Below are 17,561 nucleotides of genomic sequence, written 5' to 3'. Positions count from 1 at the left end.
CTAACCCTAACCCTAATTTTAACCCTAGCTCCAACCCTAGCTCTAACCCTAGCTCTAACCCTAATTCTAACCCTAGCTCTAACCCTAACCCTAATTCTAACCCTAGCTCCAACCCTAGCTCTAACCCTGGCTCTAACCCTAACCCTAATTCTAACCCTAGCTCTAACCCTAGCTCTAACCCTAACCCTAATTCTAACCCTAGCTCTAACCCTAACCCTAATTCTAACCCTAGCTCTAACCCTAGCTCTAACCCTAACCCTAATTCTAACCCTAGCTCTAACCCTAATTCTAACCCTAGCTCTAACCCTAGCTCCAACCCTAGCTCTAACCCTAACCGTAACCCTAGCTCTAACCCTAGCTCTAACCCTAGCTCTAACCCTAGCTCCAACCCTAGCTCTAACCCTGGCTCTAACCCTAACCCTAATTCTAACCCTAGCTCTAACCCTAGCTCTAACCCTAACCCTAATTCTAACCCTAGCTCCAACCCTAGCTCTAACCCTAGCTCTAACCCTAACCCTAATTCTAACCCTAGCTCTAACCCTAGCTCTAACCCTAATTCTAACCCTAGCTCTAACCCTAACCCTAATTTTAACCCTAGCTCCAACCCTAGCTCTAACCCTAGCTCTAACCCTAATTCTAACCCTAGCTCTAACCCTAACCCTAATTCTAACCCTAGCTCCAACCCTAGCTCTAACCCTGGCTCTAACCCTAACCCTAATTCTAACCCTAGCTCTAACCCTAGCTCTAACCCTAACCCTAATTCTAACCCTAGCTCTAACCCTAACCCTAATTCTAACCCTAGCTCTAACCCTAGCTCTAACCCTAACCCTAATTCTAACCCTAGCTCTAACCCTAATTCTAACCCTAGCTCTAACCCTAGCTCCAACCCTAGCTCTAACCCTAACCGTAACCCTAGCTCTAACCCTAGCTCTAACCCTAGCTCTAACCCTAGCTCCAACCCTAGCTCTAACCCTGGCTCTAACCCTAACCCTAATTCTAACCCTAGCTCTAACCCTAGCTCTAACCCTAACCCTAATTCTAACCCTAGCTCTAACCCTAACCCTAACCCTAATTCTAACCCTAGCTCTAACCCTAGCTCTAACCCTAACCCTAATTCTAACCCTAGCTCTAACCCTAATTCTAACCCTAGCTCTAACCCTAACCCTAATTCTAACCCTAGCTCCAACCCTAGCTCTAACCCTAGCTCTAACCCTAACCCTAATTCTAACCCTAGCTCTAACCCTAGCTCTAACCCTAGCAATAACCCTAATTCTAACCCTAGCTCTAACCCTAACCCTAATTCTAACCCTAGCTCTAACCCTAGCTCTAACCCTAATTCTAACCCTAGCTCTAACCCTAATTCTAACCCTAGCTCTAACCCTAGCTCCAACCCTAGCTCTAACCCTAACCGTAACCCTAATTCTAACCCTAGCTCCAACCCTAGCTCTAACCCTAGCTCTAACCCTAGCTCTAACCCTAGCGCTTACCCTAACCCTAATTCTAACCCTAGCTCCAACCCTAGCTCTAACCCTAGCTCTAACCCTAGCTCTAACCCTAATTCTAACCCTAGCTCTAACCCTAGCTCTAACCCTAGCTCTAACCCTAACCCTAATTCTAACCCTAGCTCTAACCCTAGCTCCAACCCTAGCTCTAACCCTAGCTCTAACCCTAACCCTAATTCTAACCCTAGCTCTAACCCTAGCTCTAACCCTAACCCTAATTCTAACCCTAGCTCTAACCCTAATTCTAACCCTAGCTCTAACCCTAGCTCCAACCCTAGCTCTAACCCTAACCCTAACCCTAGCTCTAACCCTAGCTCTAACCCTAGCTCCAACCCTAGGTCTAACCTTACCTCTAACCCTAACCCTAATTCTAACCCTAGCTCTAACCCTAATTCTAACCCTAGCTCTAACCCTAGCTCCAACCCTAACTCTAACCCTAGCTCTAACCCTAACTCCAACCCTAGCTCTAACCCTAGCTCTAACCCTAACCCTAGCTCCAACCCTAGCTCTAACCCTAGCTCTAACCCTAATTCTAACCCTAGCTCTAACCCTAACCCTAATTCTAACCCTAGCTATAACCCTAGCTCCAACCCTAGCTCTAACCCTAGCTCTAATCATAACCCTAGCTCTAACCCTAATTCTAACCCTAGCTCTAACCCTAGCTCCAACCCTAGCTCTAACCCTAGCTCTAACCCTAACCCTAATTCTAACCCTAGCTCTAACCCTAATTCTAACCCTAGCTCTAACCCTAGCTCCAACCCTAGCTCTAACCCTAGCGCTTACCCTAACCGTAACCCTAACTCCAACCCTAGCTCTAACCCTAGCTCTAACCCTAACCCTAATTCTAACCCTAGCTCTAACCCTAGCTCTAACCCTAGCTCTAACCCTAACCCTAATTCTAACCCTAGCTCCAACCCTAGCTCTAACCCTAGCTCTAACCCTAACCCTAGCTCCAACCCTAGCTCTAACCCTAGCTCTAACCCTAATTCTAACCCTAGCTCTAACCCTAGCTCTAACCCTAATTCTAACCCTAGCTCTAACCCTAATTCTAACCCTAGCTCTAACCCTAGCTCCAACCCTAGCTCTAACCCTAGCTCTAACCGTAACCCTAGCTCTAACCCTAGCTCTAACCCTAGCTCCAACCCTAGCTCTAACCCTAGCTCTAACCCTAACCCTAATTCTAACCCTAGCTCTAACCCTAATTCTAACCCTAGCTCTAACCCTAGCTCCAACCCTAGCTCTAATCCTAGCTCTAACCCTAACTCCAACCCTAGCTCTAACCCTAGCTCTAACCCTAACCCTAGCTCCAACCCTAGCTCTAACCCTAGCTCTAACCCTAACCCTAGCTCCAACCCTAGCTCTAACCCTAGCTCTAACCCTAATTCTAACCCTAGCTCTAATCCTAACCCTAATTCTAACCCTAGCTCCAACCCTAGCTCTAACCCTAGCTCTAACCATAACCCTAATTCTAACCCTAGCTCTAACCCTAATTCTAACCCTAGCTCTAACCCTAGCTACAACCCTAGCTCTAACCCTAGCGCTTACCCTAACTCCAACCCTAGCTCTAACCCTAGCTCTAACCCTAACCCTAATTCTAACCCTAGCTCTAACCCTAATTCTAACCCTAGCTCTAACCCTAGCTCCAACCCTAGCTCTAACCCTAACCCTAATTCTAACCCTAGCTCTAACCCTAATTCTAACCCTAGCTCTAACCCTAGCTCCAACCCTAGCTCTAACCCTAGCTCTAACCCTAACTCCAACCCTAGCTCTAACCCTAGCTCTATTCCTAACCCTAGCTCCAACCCTAGCTCTAACCCTAGCTCTAACCCTAATTCTAACCCTAGCTCTAACCCTAATTCTAACCCTAGCTCTAACCCTAGCTCCAACCCTAGCTCTAACCCTAGCTCTAATCATAACCCTAATTCTAACCCTAGCTCTAACCCTAATTCTAACCCTAGCTCTAACCCTAGCTCCAACCCTAGCTCTAACCCTAGCTCTAACCCTAATTCTAACCCTAGCTCTAACCCTAATTCTAACCCTAGCTCCAACCCTAGCTCTAACCCTAGCGCTTACCCTAACCGTAACCCTAACTCCAACCCTAGCTCCAACCCTAGCTCTAACCCTAATTCTAACCCTAGCTCTAACCCTAGCTCTAACCCTAGCTCTAACCCTAACCCTAATTCTAACCCTAGCTCCAACCCTAGCTCTAACCCTAGCTCTAACCCTAACCCTAATTCTAACCCTAGCTCTAACCCTAGCTCTAACCCTAGCTCTAACCCTAACCCTAATTCTAACCCTAGCTCTAACCCTAGCTCCAACCCTAGCTCTAACCCTAGCTCTAACCCTAACCCTAATTCTAACCCTAGCTCTAACCCTAGCTCTAACCCTAATTCTAACCCTAGCTCTAACCCTAATTCTAACCCCAGCTCTAACCCTAGCTGCAACCCTAGCTCTAACCCTAGCTCTAACCGTAACCCTAGCTCTAACCCTAGCTCTAACCCTAGCTCTAACCCTAGCTCCAACCCTAGGTCTAACCTTACCTCTAACCCTAACCCTAATTCTAACCCTAGCTCTAACCCTAATTCTAACCCTAGCTCTAACCCTAGCTCCAACCCTAGCTCTAACCCTAGCTCTAACCCTAACTCCAACCCTAGCTCTAACCCTAGCTCTAACCCTTGCTCCAACCCTAGCTCTAACCCTAGCTCTAACCCTAATTCTAACCCTAGCTCTAATCCTAACCCTAATTCTAACCCTAGCTCTAACCCTAGCTCCAACCCTAGCTCTAACCCTAGCTCTAACCATAACCCTAATTCTGACCCTAGCTCTAACCCTAATTCTAACCCTAGCTCTAACCCTAGCTCCAACCCTAGCTCTAACCCTAGCTCTAACCCTAATTCTAACCCTAGCTCCAACCCTAGCTCTAACCCTAGCGCTTACCCTAACTCCAACCCTAGCTCTAACCCTAGCTCTAACCCTAACCCTAATTCTAACCCTAGCTCGAACCCTAGCTCGAACCCTAGCTCTAACCCTAGCTCTAACCCTAGCTCCAACCCTAGCTCTAACCCTAGCTCTAACCCTAGCTCCAACCCTAGCTCTAACCCTAACCCTAATTCTAACCCTAGCTCAAACCATAGCTCTAACCCTAACTCTAACCCTAGATCTAACCTTAATACTAACCCTAAGCTTTAGGGTGGTGTATGGTTATATGGGGTAACACATGAGCAACTGTTTTGCAAATTTCTCTATGATAAAATATTTAGACACCACTGAGATTCGAACCCGGGTCACTGTGGTGAGAGTGCAGAGCACTAACCACTACACTGTGGAAGCTTTGCTTATCTTGGTAGGAATATTTATGCTTTTATGGAGTAGCTCACAAGCGAAGATCTGGTCCCCAACCTTTTGTGCACCACGGTTACGTGTCAGAAATAAGATAAATAAGAAAGTGTAGTGAACGATTCGGTGAACGATTCTTTTGAACAAATCTTTTGACTGAACCGATTCTAAAGATTCAGTTCGCCTAAGAACTGGAATGCACATCACTAGTACAAAACAGTGCAGATGTCCGGGGGCTTCCAGGTAGAAATAGCCGAGTGGATAATGACACGGGCTCTTGCTCGGTAAGAACTTGGTTCGATCCCAGGTGTGAAAATATACACATATGCGCTTTTATTGTGCAATTAACCCTTTAGTTATTTATTCTTTCTTTTTTTAACTTCGTGTTGAAGTGTCCATGAGGTGTACCTACACATATTGTCATAAAATGTCTGATTTTTATGTTTTAATTGGTGAATAAAGAAACAAGGAATAAAACACCAGACAAGTTTTAACATAAATGTTTATTAAAAATAATAATATTAAAAGTACATTTCAAACCAGAAATCCAATGTGAAATTGCAGTAGATATATTGGATAACAATATTTAGGCGTATATATGCATACACGTTATTTAAAAACCACTATAAGTGTTATACTACTACAACAATGTTTACCAGCTCAGTGGCCTGAGAGGAGAGTGTCCGCCCTGAGATTGGGAGGTGGTGGGTTCAAACCCCTGCCGAGTCATACCAGTGACTATAACAATGATACCCATTTCTTCCCTGCTTGGCACTCAGTGTAAGGGGTTGAAATGGGGCCCCCCCGCCTGCTGCTCGCGATCATTGGGACTTTTTCTTTCATTTATAAAATCAAGATTACCCAAAGAGAAGCATAATCTCCCCGTTTTTGCATAACGGAGCAGCCCTTCATGCAATAACGTTAGCCGTTAGCTTGGACAAAACGTGCATACAAGAAGTGGTGTTTCAGTTCTTTATTTGTTTCTTTCTTTGGCAAATCGTAAATCGACATTCTGACTTACATAGTTCACGCCAGGAGGGAGACGCAACACGTTCACTGACTGATCCGTTGATGCACGGGGGGGAAGGAAGGCAGTTCACCCATTAACTCGTTCGCGAACGGGAAAATCAGGATTCGTTCCCTCACTGATCCATTTTCGCGATGAACTGGAAATGCAAATCACTCACTCACTGACTCGTTCACTCACAGATCCGTTCAGTTGCTGAGCGGGAAATGCAATTGACGACTCGTTCGTGAAGGGGAAGTGACGTCACTTTCTTCTTCGTTTTGTTTTACGGCCAGGTGGCACCAGCTTCAATGCGCATTACCGACACTTACTGGTTGAAGTTATATGAACTGAAAACTCTTGTTCACTGAAAAAAATGGTTCGAATTGTTCACTCGCGAGCCAACACTATAAGGCCGGTCCGCGAAAATATTTCTGACACGTAACCGGTCCGTGGCGCAAAAAAAGTTGACCTTGTGAGCTGCTCCATGAAACTATATAGGTACCTTCCATGCAATAGAAGCAAGAGTTCCATTGTGTTGTGGTTATTGCTCTGGATCCTCACCCCGGCATCCCGAGTTCGAATCCCGCTGTGAACTAAATTTTTTTATCATGGGCAAAATTTGCTGCCCCACATACCATGCACTTAAAGCTTAGGCCTAGAAGAAGAGTTAGTGCTGGAGTTGGAGCTAGGGTTAGTTTAAGTATTGAAAGAATTGTGGCAAACTAACAAAAATCAACCACAGGAAAGAAAGACAATTTTGGAATTCAAAATGGAAAATACAATGAATAACAGTGCCATGTTTTTTAAACTCTCATTTATTATATCCTCCACTTTCTCACATTGTTTGAATTTCCTGATGAAGCCTAAATGTGATGATAAATATGTCTCACTACATTTCCTGTTGTTGGAATGCTTTTTCCACAGGGGCCATCATGTTTTCTTTTATTGTGTTAAAGAATTCCACTGCTTGAAGTACATGCTTTTCCTGCAATTGGAATTGAAATGGTTTTGCACAAGCTGCTCCCCACCATTGTGACTAATGGCTTCCTTGAGTAGCCACTCTATTAGGTACATGTGAAAAATGCAATGAGATTCAAAAGATGAGAAAATGATGCAGAGTTTTGTAAAAATATGTTTATTAGATTTAGCTGACATTGAAAGGAGTGGCCAGGAAGTTCATGTTCACTAATTCCACCTCATTTTCTGCTTGAAACTTTTTTTTTTTTCTCTCTGCCATTCACGAAGAGCCTTGAAGGCTGGACCAATTCCGACCAGTGCAATTGCACACAATGCCCACTGGAATTCTTCTGAGCCAAGATGACAGATTAAAAGGGGAAAGAAAGGAAGTTGTAACACTTCAGATTTGATGCTTCAAGCCCCCTCACAGAGGAAGTTGTTAGTCTTAACCCTTCATAAGACATTTAAGTCAAATTTAGTTCGGATCACAAACAACCACCACAACTGTGATGTCATTTTTAGTCGACAACAAATGGCCGCTGCTTAACTCGTATTCCACTAACACATTGTCTTTACAATTATATTTAAAGAGTCTCTTGAATCACACTGCATTGTCTCAACAGGTGATATACCAATGACATTCCTTGTCTGTCTAGACAGAGAGATAGAGCTATCTAAATGACTACCTGCTTTTTTTTTTTCGGAGATTCCCGAGCCCATTGTTGTCAAGTCCCTGGCCTTGATGTGGACTCCGAGAACAGATAAAATACCCCCCCAGAAGGATGTGTGTTTGCGCATTACTAAAAGCACTTCAGGAAACACATGGACTAAGTGACCACCGATGAGCCGATTTCCTGAAATTTGCAGGAAAATGGGCAGGTACATACTGGAAATGCTACTCAGTCCTCCAGATGCGGGACAGATTGTCAAATTTTATCATTGCGCCATTGTGCCTGCAACTATCTGATTGCTTAACCGAATCCAACATTCGGTATGCTATTTTTATTAGGAATGCGGACTTTTATTTGCATCAATCCAAATTTATTATTATTGGGTTTCAATTCTCCTCAGCCTGAAGCTCAGATTTTGTCGGCTAACTTTGACCTCCCCTGCCATTCTCACAGTAGTTATGCTTCCCGTGCATATAAGGCCAACTCCCAGTTCTTCCAGCTGTGATAACAAAAATACTATGACTCTCCATTAACATTGCTTTCTGAAGCTTGCATCATGTTAAAGAATCTTTTTCCTGATTTTTATGAAAAGCGACTAAACATTTAAATGTGTTCTATCGGAGGAAAGAGACCTGCTCTTTTGTTCATGTTCTGGGCATCTAAAAAAAAAGTGATTTAAAACAACTGTGGCGACATCCTTTAGTAAAGGCGGAGTGCTCTCCTCGGCCTCCCTCCCACACACATACAAGAAGCGTTATCGCGAGTTGTCATCGAAAACTCATATCCTCACATTGTCCCCAAGGAAAGCCGAACCTCCCAGCTGTACATTTAAAAGTTCCCCAACCCCCCTCACACAATCAAGGAACACAAGGCGGAGCTGCACTTAAGTTATGGTTTGACAACCTGCACCAAATATCTATAATGGGACGTTGTGGCACGCTCAGCACATTTCCCAATCTCAACCTGTTTAACCTTTGTGCACTTCTAACTTTCTTTCAACTTTTTGGGGGATGCAGCTGTGGCCTTCTGTGGGAGAGTGAAGGCACACATTTCTGGAGGACTGATTGTTTGGATAGGCATGAAGCCAGGTTCCATCACCGTGGTAACGGGATCCGTTTTCTTTCACCAACAGTGTGTGTTACCATTCTTTGTGCTTTCTAAATTATTTTTTTTAAAAAAGAAAAAAAAAAGAAAAGAATGTCCGGCCATCTGATTGCTATTTTGGTCATTTCATTTGCAGGACAGAAAACACGACTGTGATTCCTGATAAGATAAGTGAAAGGCTATCATGTCTGTATTCAGTCATAACATGACAGCTTTTGACTTTAAATCCTCAGTGAACGTGGTGATTAGATTAATAAATCATTTGTGTGTTTAGTGTGAGCGCAACTATTCTACCGTTCTCATAGTCATAACACAGACACAGGGCCACCTGGTTCTGTGGTTTTCATGGAGTGTGGCATACTTTTATTCTTCTAAAACTCCCGTCTCAAACTTCAAACATCCAAAGATATTCCAGGGATGAGAGCATGTGATGTTTTGTCACATGTGGAGAAAAGCCGCCAACTTATCAAATTCGAGCTTGATGAGAAGCTGAGCTTAGCGGTTGAGGCCGCCATCTTCTCACTTGTTTAAAAAGGGGGGCCGCCTCCCTCTCCCGTGGTTGCGCGTAGGAGGGAGGTCACGGACCCACCCTCCCCATTGAGAGCATGGTGGGGAAAATCACAGGGTGTGCTGGCCTGAGGGCAACACGGCGGTGCCACCCTCTAATCACGCCTCACTTGCCAGCAGACCGAAAAAAAGCATGTCATGTACATGTGCATACCATAAAACACACATCATGTACACTTAACACATCATCTATTTTTCCAAATATATTATGACTGACAGAATTTTAAAAACTTTGCACATTTTATTGTTGTCATTCATTGTTAATGGGGGTCTGGATTCATTTAAGCCATTTAACGAGATTCAAATAAAACTCAACTACATGCATACTTGCATTCCTGCAAACGTGACCAGTCGAATTTGAGCCAATTGAATGACAGAGTGGAGGATTTAAAAAAAGACGAGTGAGATTGAAACATCACATAAATGCCTCGGAAGTGTGGCTTTGCTTGACAAAGGTGATTTATAGCCTCTCACACTTCAAATACATTTGGGTTTTTTTGAACTTATAGTTTTCCTCTCTTTACATCCCAAGCTCCAAAAAAAGTGAACGTCTAGCTTTTTATATAACTCTCGGGTTTCACAAAAGAAGAAATTCGGCCGAAAAAGGCGGTCAATCCCTTGTAGCCGGTGCAGTGTGTGAGGGATTTTGCTATCCTATGATTACCATTGCTGCCAAGGGGTTAGAAGCTAAATTTATTTGCAGCATAGTATTCATCAGACATGTTTTAAATAATGTGAAAAGCGACTACAGAATAAATGAACACAATAATAGTTCATAGATGATGATAAAATCCAGTTTAAAAAAAAAGAGACATTTTGTCCAGTTGACATATTTTTCCTGCTTGCAAGTCATATTTAATTGCAACCTTTGGTGGTTACGCTTCTTCTCACATTTTTGTTTTCTTCTCTCATCATCCTAAGCCAAAGAAAATAAACAAAAAAATACTACTACACTACAACTTGCACCATTTGCTGTTGTCTTGTATGATCACGTCACAAAAAAAAAAGTGTTGTAGTTCTCAAGATTGGTCTTGGTCTATTTTTTAAGGGTCTTGGGTCTTATTGGTACTTGGGGGGTACAAGCGGATCAACCCTCCATTCAATATCTTCATTGTCCTGCAATCACGTGTGGTGGATAACATTGCAAATCCGCTTCCATGAAGGGATTAAAATGTCACACCAGGCATACATACGCATTGTGCACAGAAAATGGAGCTGTGTGATAAATTAGAAATATAAATAACACACATTAGCGCTGATTGGTTTAAAACACTTTAGAAGAGCCCAGAATATTACTGAGTTAGAAAATGTGAGTCAATTCAATAGGTATAAAAAGTCTACACACCCCTGTTCAAATACCAAGCTAAAAACCTAAAAATAAAAATGAAAAACAATGCTAAAAATAAACTGACACCTTTGAATAATGAGATCTCCCCATTGTTGAAGCTCCCATTTGAGCCACAGTACTCAAACTGGTTACGAAATTAGTTCATGGAATGTTTTCGTAATTCCGTTCCACTTAAGAACAATGCCGACTAGCTTATGCTTCATTTTTGTCCCACTGACCTGATTTTTACTTTTGTGACTTGCACTGTGTGAGTCACTGAGCCCAAATGGAAGTTTAATTACAGACTGGCAATATAAACATACTGCATGAATTATATTTTTAGCGGTTGATTAGCAGTCTGATATTCCAATTATTAAGTGTAAGACCCCACATGTGCCACTCAAGAAGAAAAACTGTTCATAATATATCTTGAATCATTTGGCTTTTTTGTTTCATGAACAAGGTTAACTTGATTTTAATTGAGCGGCTCGTTTAAAAAAAAAAAAAAAAAAGGAAACTGTTTGGGCTGCAAATGCTTTCACAGCTGGGAAAGACAGCAAAGATAATAATTCTTTCCTTTCATTGATGTTTTTCTTGGCGCCTCGCTAAGTTAAATAGATAACAATAAGCACTGACATCGTGGCCTGGTGTTCATACTACTCATAAGCGGAATGCCTTTTCATGACCGAGTTCATCATCTTCCCACACGCGAGAATAGCTAAGCATTGTCAAAGTCTCCTAGATTTTGTTCATTGTGCAAATGACAGTTGGAAATACTTCCGAGGTATTAATGCTGAGCCAATGCGCCGACATGCTAGAACCTGTTTTCCTTTTACTTCAGTATCCGTTTGAGATTACGTTAAGTGCAAATGACTTGTGGCCTCGGGTGGAGCAGTCGTTTTAATGTCTGGCAGGTTTTAAGAGTCAACCGTTGAAGCAAATGCATGTGGCCGAAAGGGTTTGATGAACACTTGTGGGGTCCAGAGGGAGCAGGTGACCACCAGAATGTCCAGGATAAAAGCATGGTGGTGGTTTGTTGCACAGAATGTCAGCATTATGGTGTGTGTGGACCACCCCCAACACACACACACCTGCTCTTTTTTGTTTTCATTGGAAGTGATGTGTGGCTTTTTTCAATATGTGATATATGCGACTAAGTCCCACCGTAAAGATGCGTTTAGATGAAGAGAAGCTCTGCAGTTTGCGGTTGATGACACGACAACACAGGAAATCCCGTATGATGTTTCACACGTACTCTATATTTAAGAGTGGGACATTTTGATTTGAGGCGGTTAACCCATGTGAAGAAAAAAATAATAAAATAGAAAAAAAAAATATATGTATATATATATTTTTTCCATATATTAATATAGATTTGTGGTGATGGTTTGAAGTCATTGACCACATTTAAACCAAGCTTGACAACTGTAGTATGCTCCTGTCAGATTGACTTACATTACATGATGCATGTAATGTGCACCTTCGCCTTTAAAAGAGATTTTGGCAGGACAGAGTACATTAGGGTTGTCATAAATTCACCACAGAGTAGAATTCAAACTGGGCCGAAATGACTACAGAGAAAAAAAACTGTCACATTCCAACATCACACAAAAATAAGACGTCTAGACATCACTGACAAAAAACAGCTTTTAAGATTCCTACCACAATCTAATTAAAGATTTTAGTTTTAGTTATTGCCGTGAATAATCTATAATATAGATTATTATACACCTAGATTCTAGGAGGACAGCAGCTGCTTCATGGACAACGGGGAATGTTTGTGTGTGGAGGAATGTAGATGTCAGCTTTGCCCTTGTTGAAGGTGTTACAAGGATCAGTTGGCCCGGTGCCACCAAGTAAGTGTGTGTGTGTGTGTATATGTGTGTGTATGTGTGTGTATTCACATTAGGAGAATATGCAAAGTTCACAAAGACCAAATTTGAATCCAAGAACTGCCCACATTAAAAACGAATTTCCAGGTCTTAAGAAAAATAAACGATTTATAGCTAACTCCCTCTTGTGCACACAGAACATATTTCTTTTTGTCATGGTGTCATGATGGATTATGAGGGGGGCCTGTGTTGAGAGAAATCTTGGCTTTGAAACTAACAGTCTGACCCCAAAATACACACCAGGGACCCCAGGGGTCGTGACCCCGGGTGTGTTCGGGGACCAGTTGGTCCAGGGGTGAGGGTCAAAGCATGTGACCACAACACTTGGCGTCAGATGTCAGATTCTTTTGGTTTATGCTACCCTTTGACAAAAATAGTTTGTCACATTTTTATTATTTAAATGAGGCATATTTATAATCAGATAGCAAATAGTGAAGTTTGGCAGACTTTTTTATGTTTCAGGTCTCTTTCCCACAGCCCTCTGAGATTCGTCACATTAAAAATTTTGGAAAGCTTGCTGAATTTGTCCGCAATGTGTTTATTGACTCCCTTGTTAACTAAACACACCCACTCACATAGCAGAAAGCTGCTACTTATTCAATTCTTCCGAAAGGATACATCAATAAACAAACTCCTGACGTGGGATTAGTTTTTGTGAATTGTGTCTTTGTTCCTGTTTGTATGACATGATGAATCCCGTTCATAGATGATGCCAGGAGGAAAAATCTAGTCCTGCAGTGACACGTGTGTATTGCTATGAGAGGTCTAAAATTCTATTATTTATTATTCATTGGTCTTGTTTATGTCATGGAAATAACATAAGAGGTCTTCTACTATGAATCATCCTCCAGCTAGTCTAAACTCCTCAATTGCGGTCGGTGTAATTTGCAAGAATTTTTTTTTATCATAGTTTTAGAAATTCTTAAGTGTACAAGACATAATTGTGGTTTTGGAAAAACCAGCTAACAATTTAACGTGCGTCTAGTCGCCAGAATTAAAATATAAAATATAAAAATGAATAAATAAATAATTTTTGGTGTGACAGCGCCCTCTATTGAATATCTAATATATTGTCAGTAAATTATCCACCAGCTCCCTTTTTCGCCACAAGGTGTCACTATATCTACTCTCCAGTAAGCGCAGGAGTGAAGAGATTGACTGACCGAATGATTATTGAAGTGTTATCATTATTTCAATATATTCCAATATATTATTTTAATATATTTGTATCGCTGTGAAATTGGGTTAATAAATTAAATAACCAAACAGGGCATTCGTTTTTTGGGTTTTTTTTCCGTGCTTGCAGTCTCAAACATATTTCATCCAGTTATTTCCAGCAGTGGTATATCATCCAGTACATTTTCCAGTGAACTGTAAAGGTTCGAAGGTCTGGTGAGAACAGGACGGTTTGTGAAAACAACCTCACATAGCTCTTTGAAGCCAGTTCAATGTCTGAGAATGATAAATGGGCTCTTTTATTTATCACTGGCCAAATCTTGTAGACTGACTCAAGTTTTCACTGAGGTAAGAAAACATTTCAACTCAAGTGGTCCATAAAGCATCCATCTTATTATTGCTTCATGCATGATTCCCCCAACGATGGAGTCTCGTTTTGATCCATTGCAATCTTCTTCATGGCCAAATAATTTGACGCGTATATGCGCATCTCTGGCGCAAAACACTACAGATGACAAGCGTGTTTTAAAATGAATTTCGGTGAGATATTAAATGAAAATAGTTACGAATTAAAGAGGAATGCGAAGTTTTCCTTCCCAATTTTGGTGCGCGCGAGATGCGCATTCTGTTTTATTTTTACGGGGGCTCCGTATTGAAAGCACAAAACTTCACTCACGAAGGGCCTGTTTCCAATCTGCAGACATGCGTGATGAATTTTGGAAATCATCTACAGCTTTACTGGTCTCAAATAGCCCACCCAGCCCGGACCGGGTCCTTTCTTTTTTTTTTTTTTAGCCCTGAGGTATCAATAAGATTAGAGGCAGGAAATGTGAGAATCCCCATCTAAGGCTTCCAACATTAAACCCAAACAACCAGAGGCCTCCTAACAATACCAAAAAGGCGTCCGGCTCTCCTGAGTGCTCTTTTATGTCGGAGCTGGTGCAAATCTAGCACTTTTCTCTCAACTCCGCCACTCGCCTTTTATTAAACCCGATAAAATGATTGACTACTTGTACACTTTGGAAGCACAATTTTTGCGCAAACAAATTTCACCGTCTGCACAGTGCAGATGAATATTTCTTGTTTACTTCAAACACGGCTTTATCCTAAACGTTTATAGCTTAAGTGCCTAAATTAATTAAGCAAAACGGATATTTATAGTGCTGCAGATGCTCATAAAGCGCTGTACGTCTGAAATAGCTTTTTAAAGATTTAAAAAAATATATTATTTCTGTTTGTATTTTCATTAAAATTGGGTGTAGCGAATTTTACTTCTAAAACAAGATGTCCCAAGTCGGGTTATGAAAATAATCCTATTCTCTAAGGGGCAAAAGGGAGCTGGAGCACAAAAACAAAATGTGTTTTTGATGCCACTGTCGGTTAAAAATAAAATAGTCCCCCCCTTTTTTTTTTCTCTTGCATTGGGGTGTTTTTCTGAATGGACCAGTGACGCAAACATTCACTTGGCAAGGATGGACAACTGATGAGAGTACTTCTTTTTAACTGGTCCAGGCATTCTTGTTTTACCTTTCCGCACTTTTCATTGGTCAGAATCATCTTCCTTGGCCCGAAGCGTGACATCATCTCCACCACCCCGACCTACACGACAGAGAACCAGCGGACTACAGATGATGCCGGACACCTTCAGAGGGCGCACGAAATTTTACGCACCTTTACGCCCTCCATTTAAAACCACAATATTTGGAATAATTCGGGTTTTGGGAGTTTGTATGAAGATGTCACAGATGGTGACGTGTGCTCTAGTTGTGCGCTCTCCTTTTTGTGAATGGAGATGAGTTGTGCGTAAAAGGCGCTCCCACTTTTTTTTTCCAGGAGCTGTCGCTTTGTTGCCATCTGTTTGCAGGTGGACATGACATTAGGCTCGGATATCATGGAGGATATTGTTATCGACGTGGTAGGAGAAGGACTCCGAGATAACGCAGGGGAGCAGTTGGAGCTGGAGCGCACCGCGGATGCTCTGACACCCCACGGGGAGGAGCGGGACTCGGACTCGTGTAGCCCTCCACAAGCGAGTCCCGTTAAAACGAAAGGTCCCGTGTCGGTGAAGCCTCCGTACTCGTATATCGCCCTCATCACAATGGCCATCCTGCAAAGCCCGAAAAAACGCCTGACCCTCAGCGAGATCTGTGACTTCATCAGCCACCGCTTCGTCTATTACCGCGAGAAGTTCCCCGCTTGGCAGAACTCAATCCGGCACAATTTATCTCTCAACGACTGCTTTATAAAAATGCCCAGAGAGCCTGGGAACCCGGGCAAGGGCAACTACTGGACCCTCGATCCGAATTCTTCGGATATGTTTGAGAACGGTAGTTTTTTGCGCAGGAGGAAGAGGTTCAAGCGGCAACACTTCCGCTACAAGGAGCACCATCAAGTGGAGCCCGGCGGCGCACTGCACGCGTTCCCCCATGGACACTACGGACTGGGGTCACCCGCTCTCCAGCTCCCAACTCTGGATATTTACCCGTACATGCATCAACATCACCACCACCATCATCATCACGCACCCATCCCACCTGTCAGCAGCATCCTGCCGGCTCTTTCCAGCTTCTTCTCCAGGAGCGCCATCACAGCCAAGGCTTTCCTCCAGTCCCAACCCAGCATCGAAGCCTTCTCGGCGGCTCACTGCGCCGCCTACTCCACCCAGATGACGCCCGGAACAGCTTTCACAAGCCCGGCGCTTTTCCATCCAGCGGTGTCCTCACCTCACCTGGTCACCTTACAGCAGGAATATCATAAGTTACACACTCAGCGTGGAAATCCTGAGCTGGCAGCTAAACACGTCGGTGATCGGGACAATGAATAAACTATATGCGCAGGACTTTGAATTTTCTCAGGTAACAAAGACAATTTCGACAATCCATAAAATGTTGTTTTATTTTTTTACGTGTACATACATGATACAGTCTATCCTTTCTTCTTTTCTTTAAATGGTGATAAAACGAATGTCTAATTGACAGGTTTTCCTGGAAATAAATAAAAATTAATATCTAAACAGTGAATTCAGTTCTATTTTGTTACTGATGTTAAAATGCGTACATTTGAGTGATTATTTTCTGTTAGACAATAATTATGAGTTGACAATGACTGAAATGCAAGTCATCTTCTTTAAATGTGATTTTAATTTGTTGTAGATTGTTTAAAAAAATTAATGATTACCACATAGGATTGAAGTGATGATGCGATTGTATTTTTTAACTATTTTAAGGTTTTAAAATAAAGGCGTTAAAATTCTCCAATCAACGCATGAACGCTTGCTAAAATTGAAATGAAGCTTGACGGGTTAAATAAATAAACTTTATACTTGTTCATGCAGACCTCTTTTACAAGTGCTCAAACAAATATACTTTTGTGATGATGCTAAAATATTTTTTTCCACCATTCAGATGAGGAGGTATCGTCAAAATATTGAGTTATAAAAATGCAACAATGAGAGCGATCTAAATTATTTTCCTAAATGCACAGTTGTTGCTTTTGACCTCTCATTTTATTTAAATGTTACTGCAACTGCTCCATAATTTAAAATACAATACGCAATAGTAAATTAAACAAATGTTGAACTGAGCATAATTCAACCAAGGTTACATACTCAAATGAATAAATAATTGCCGTATTCTTTCTTCTGTGTACAAGCACATGTATACATTCTGATTAGCTCATTTATTATTTTAGTTTATAGAAGTCCATGCATAGAGCAAAGTTACGTTCAACATGACAGTCAAATAAACACAGATTTGGAAGCACTGGAATATTTATTTAATGCTGGACTGAGTCTGTTTAGACAGAGCACTATGCTGAACTTTGTGGACAAGGCTAATGGTTCACACTTTACATCCAATAATAGTCGTTGAGCAGAATTCAGAACTTTGTGAGGAGCTGCAAGTGGCGGGCCCCAAAAGATTTTTTTTTTAAGGGCCCCATATTTCTGCCACTGCTCCTGTTTTTCACCACAGTTTTAAATCGAGCCAATCTGTTTTTAATGCTCGTGTGATTTCTTTCTTT

General features: G+C 42.1%; 1 protein-coding gene across 1 annotated transcript; it reads left to right on the top strand.

Annotated features, from left to right (window-relative positions):
* The first annotated feature begins 14,887 nt into the window (after nt 1–14,887).
* On the top strand, nt 14,888–17,281 carry foxd7 (forkhead box D7). The gene has a single exon (XM_049746106.2). The coding sequence runs from the start codon at nt 15,412–15,414 to the stop codon at nt 16,363–16,365; it is 954 nt and encodes a 317-aa protein (XP_049602063.1). The 5' UTR covers nt 14,888–15,411; the 3' UTR covers nt 16,366–17,281.
* Nucleotides 17,282–17,561: the final 280 nt, after the last annotated feature.

The sequence above is a fragment of the Syngnathus scovelli genome, chromosome 16, assembly GCF_024217435.2.
Source record: "Syngnathus scovelli strain Florida chromosome 16, RoL_Ssco_1.2, whole genome shotgun sequence".
Lineage (NCBI taxonomy): Eukaryota > Metazoa > Chordata > Actinopteri > Syngnathiformes > Syngnathidae > Syngnathus > Syngnathus scovelli.
Note: the sequence above shows the minus strand (reverse complement) of the source record. Positions and strands in the feature narration are given on the sequence as shown.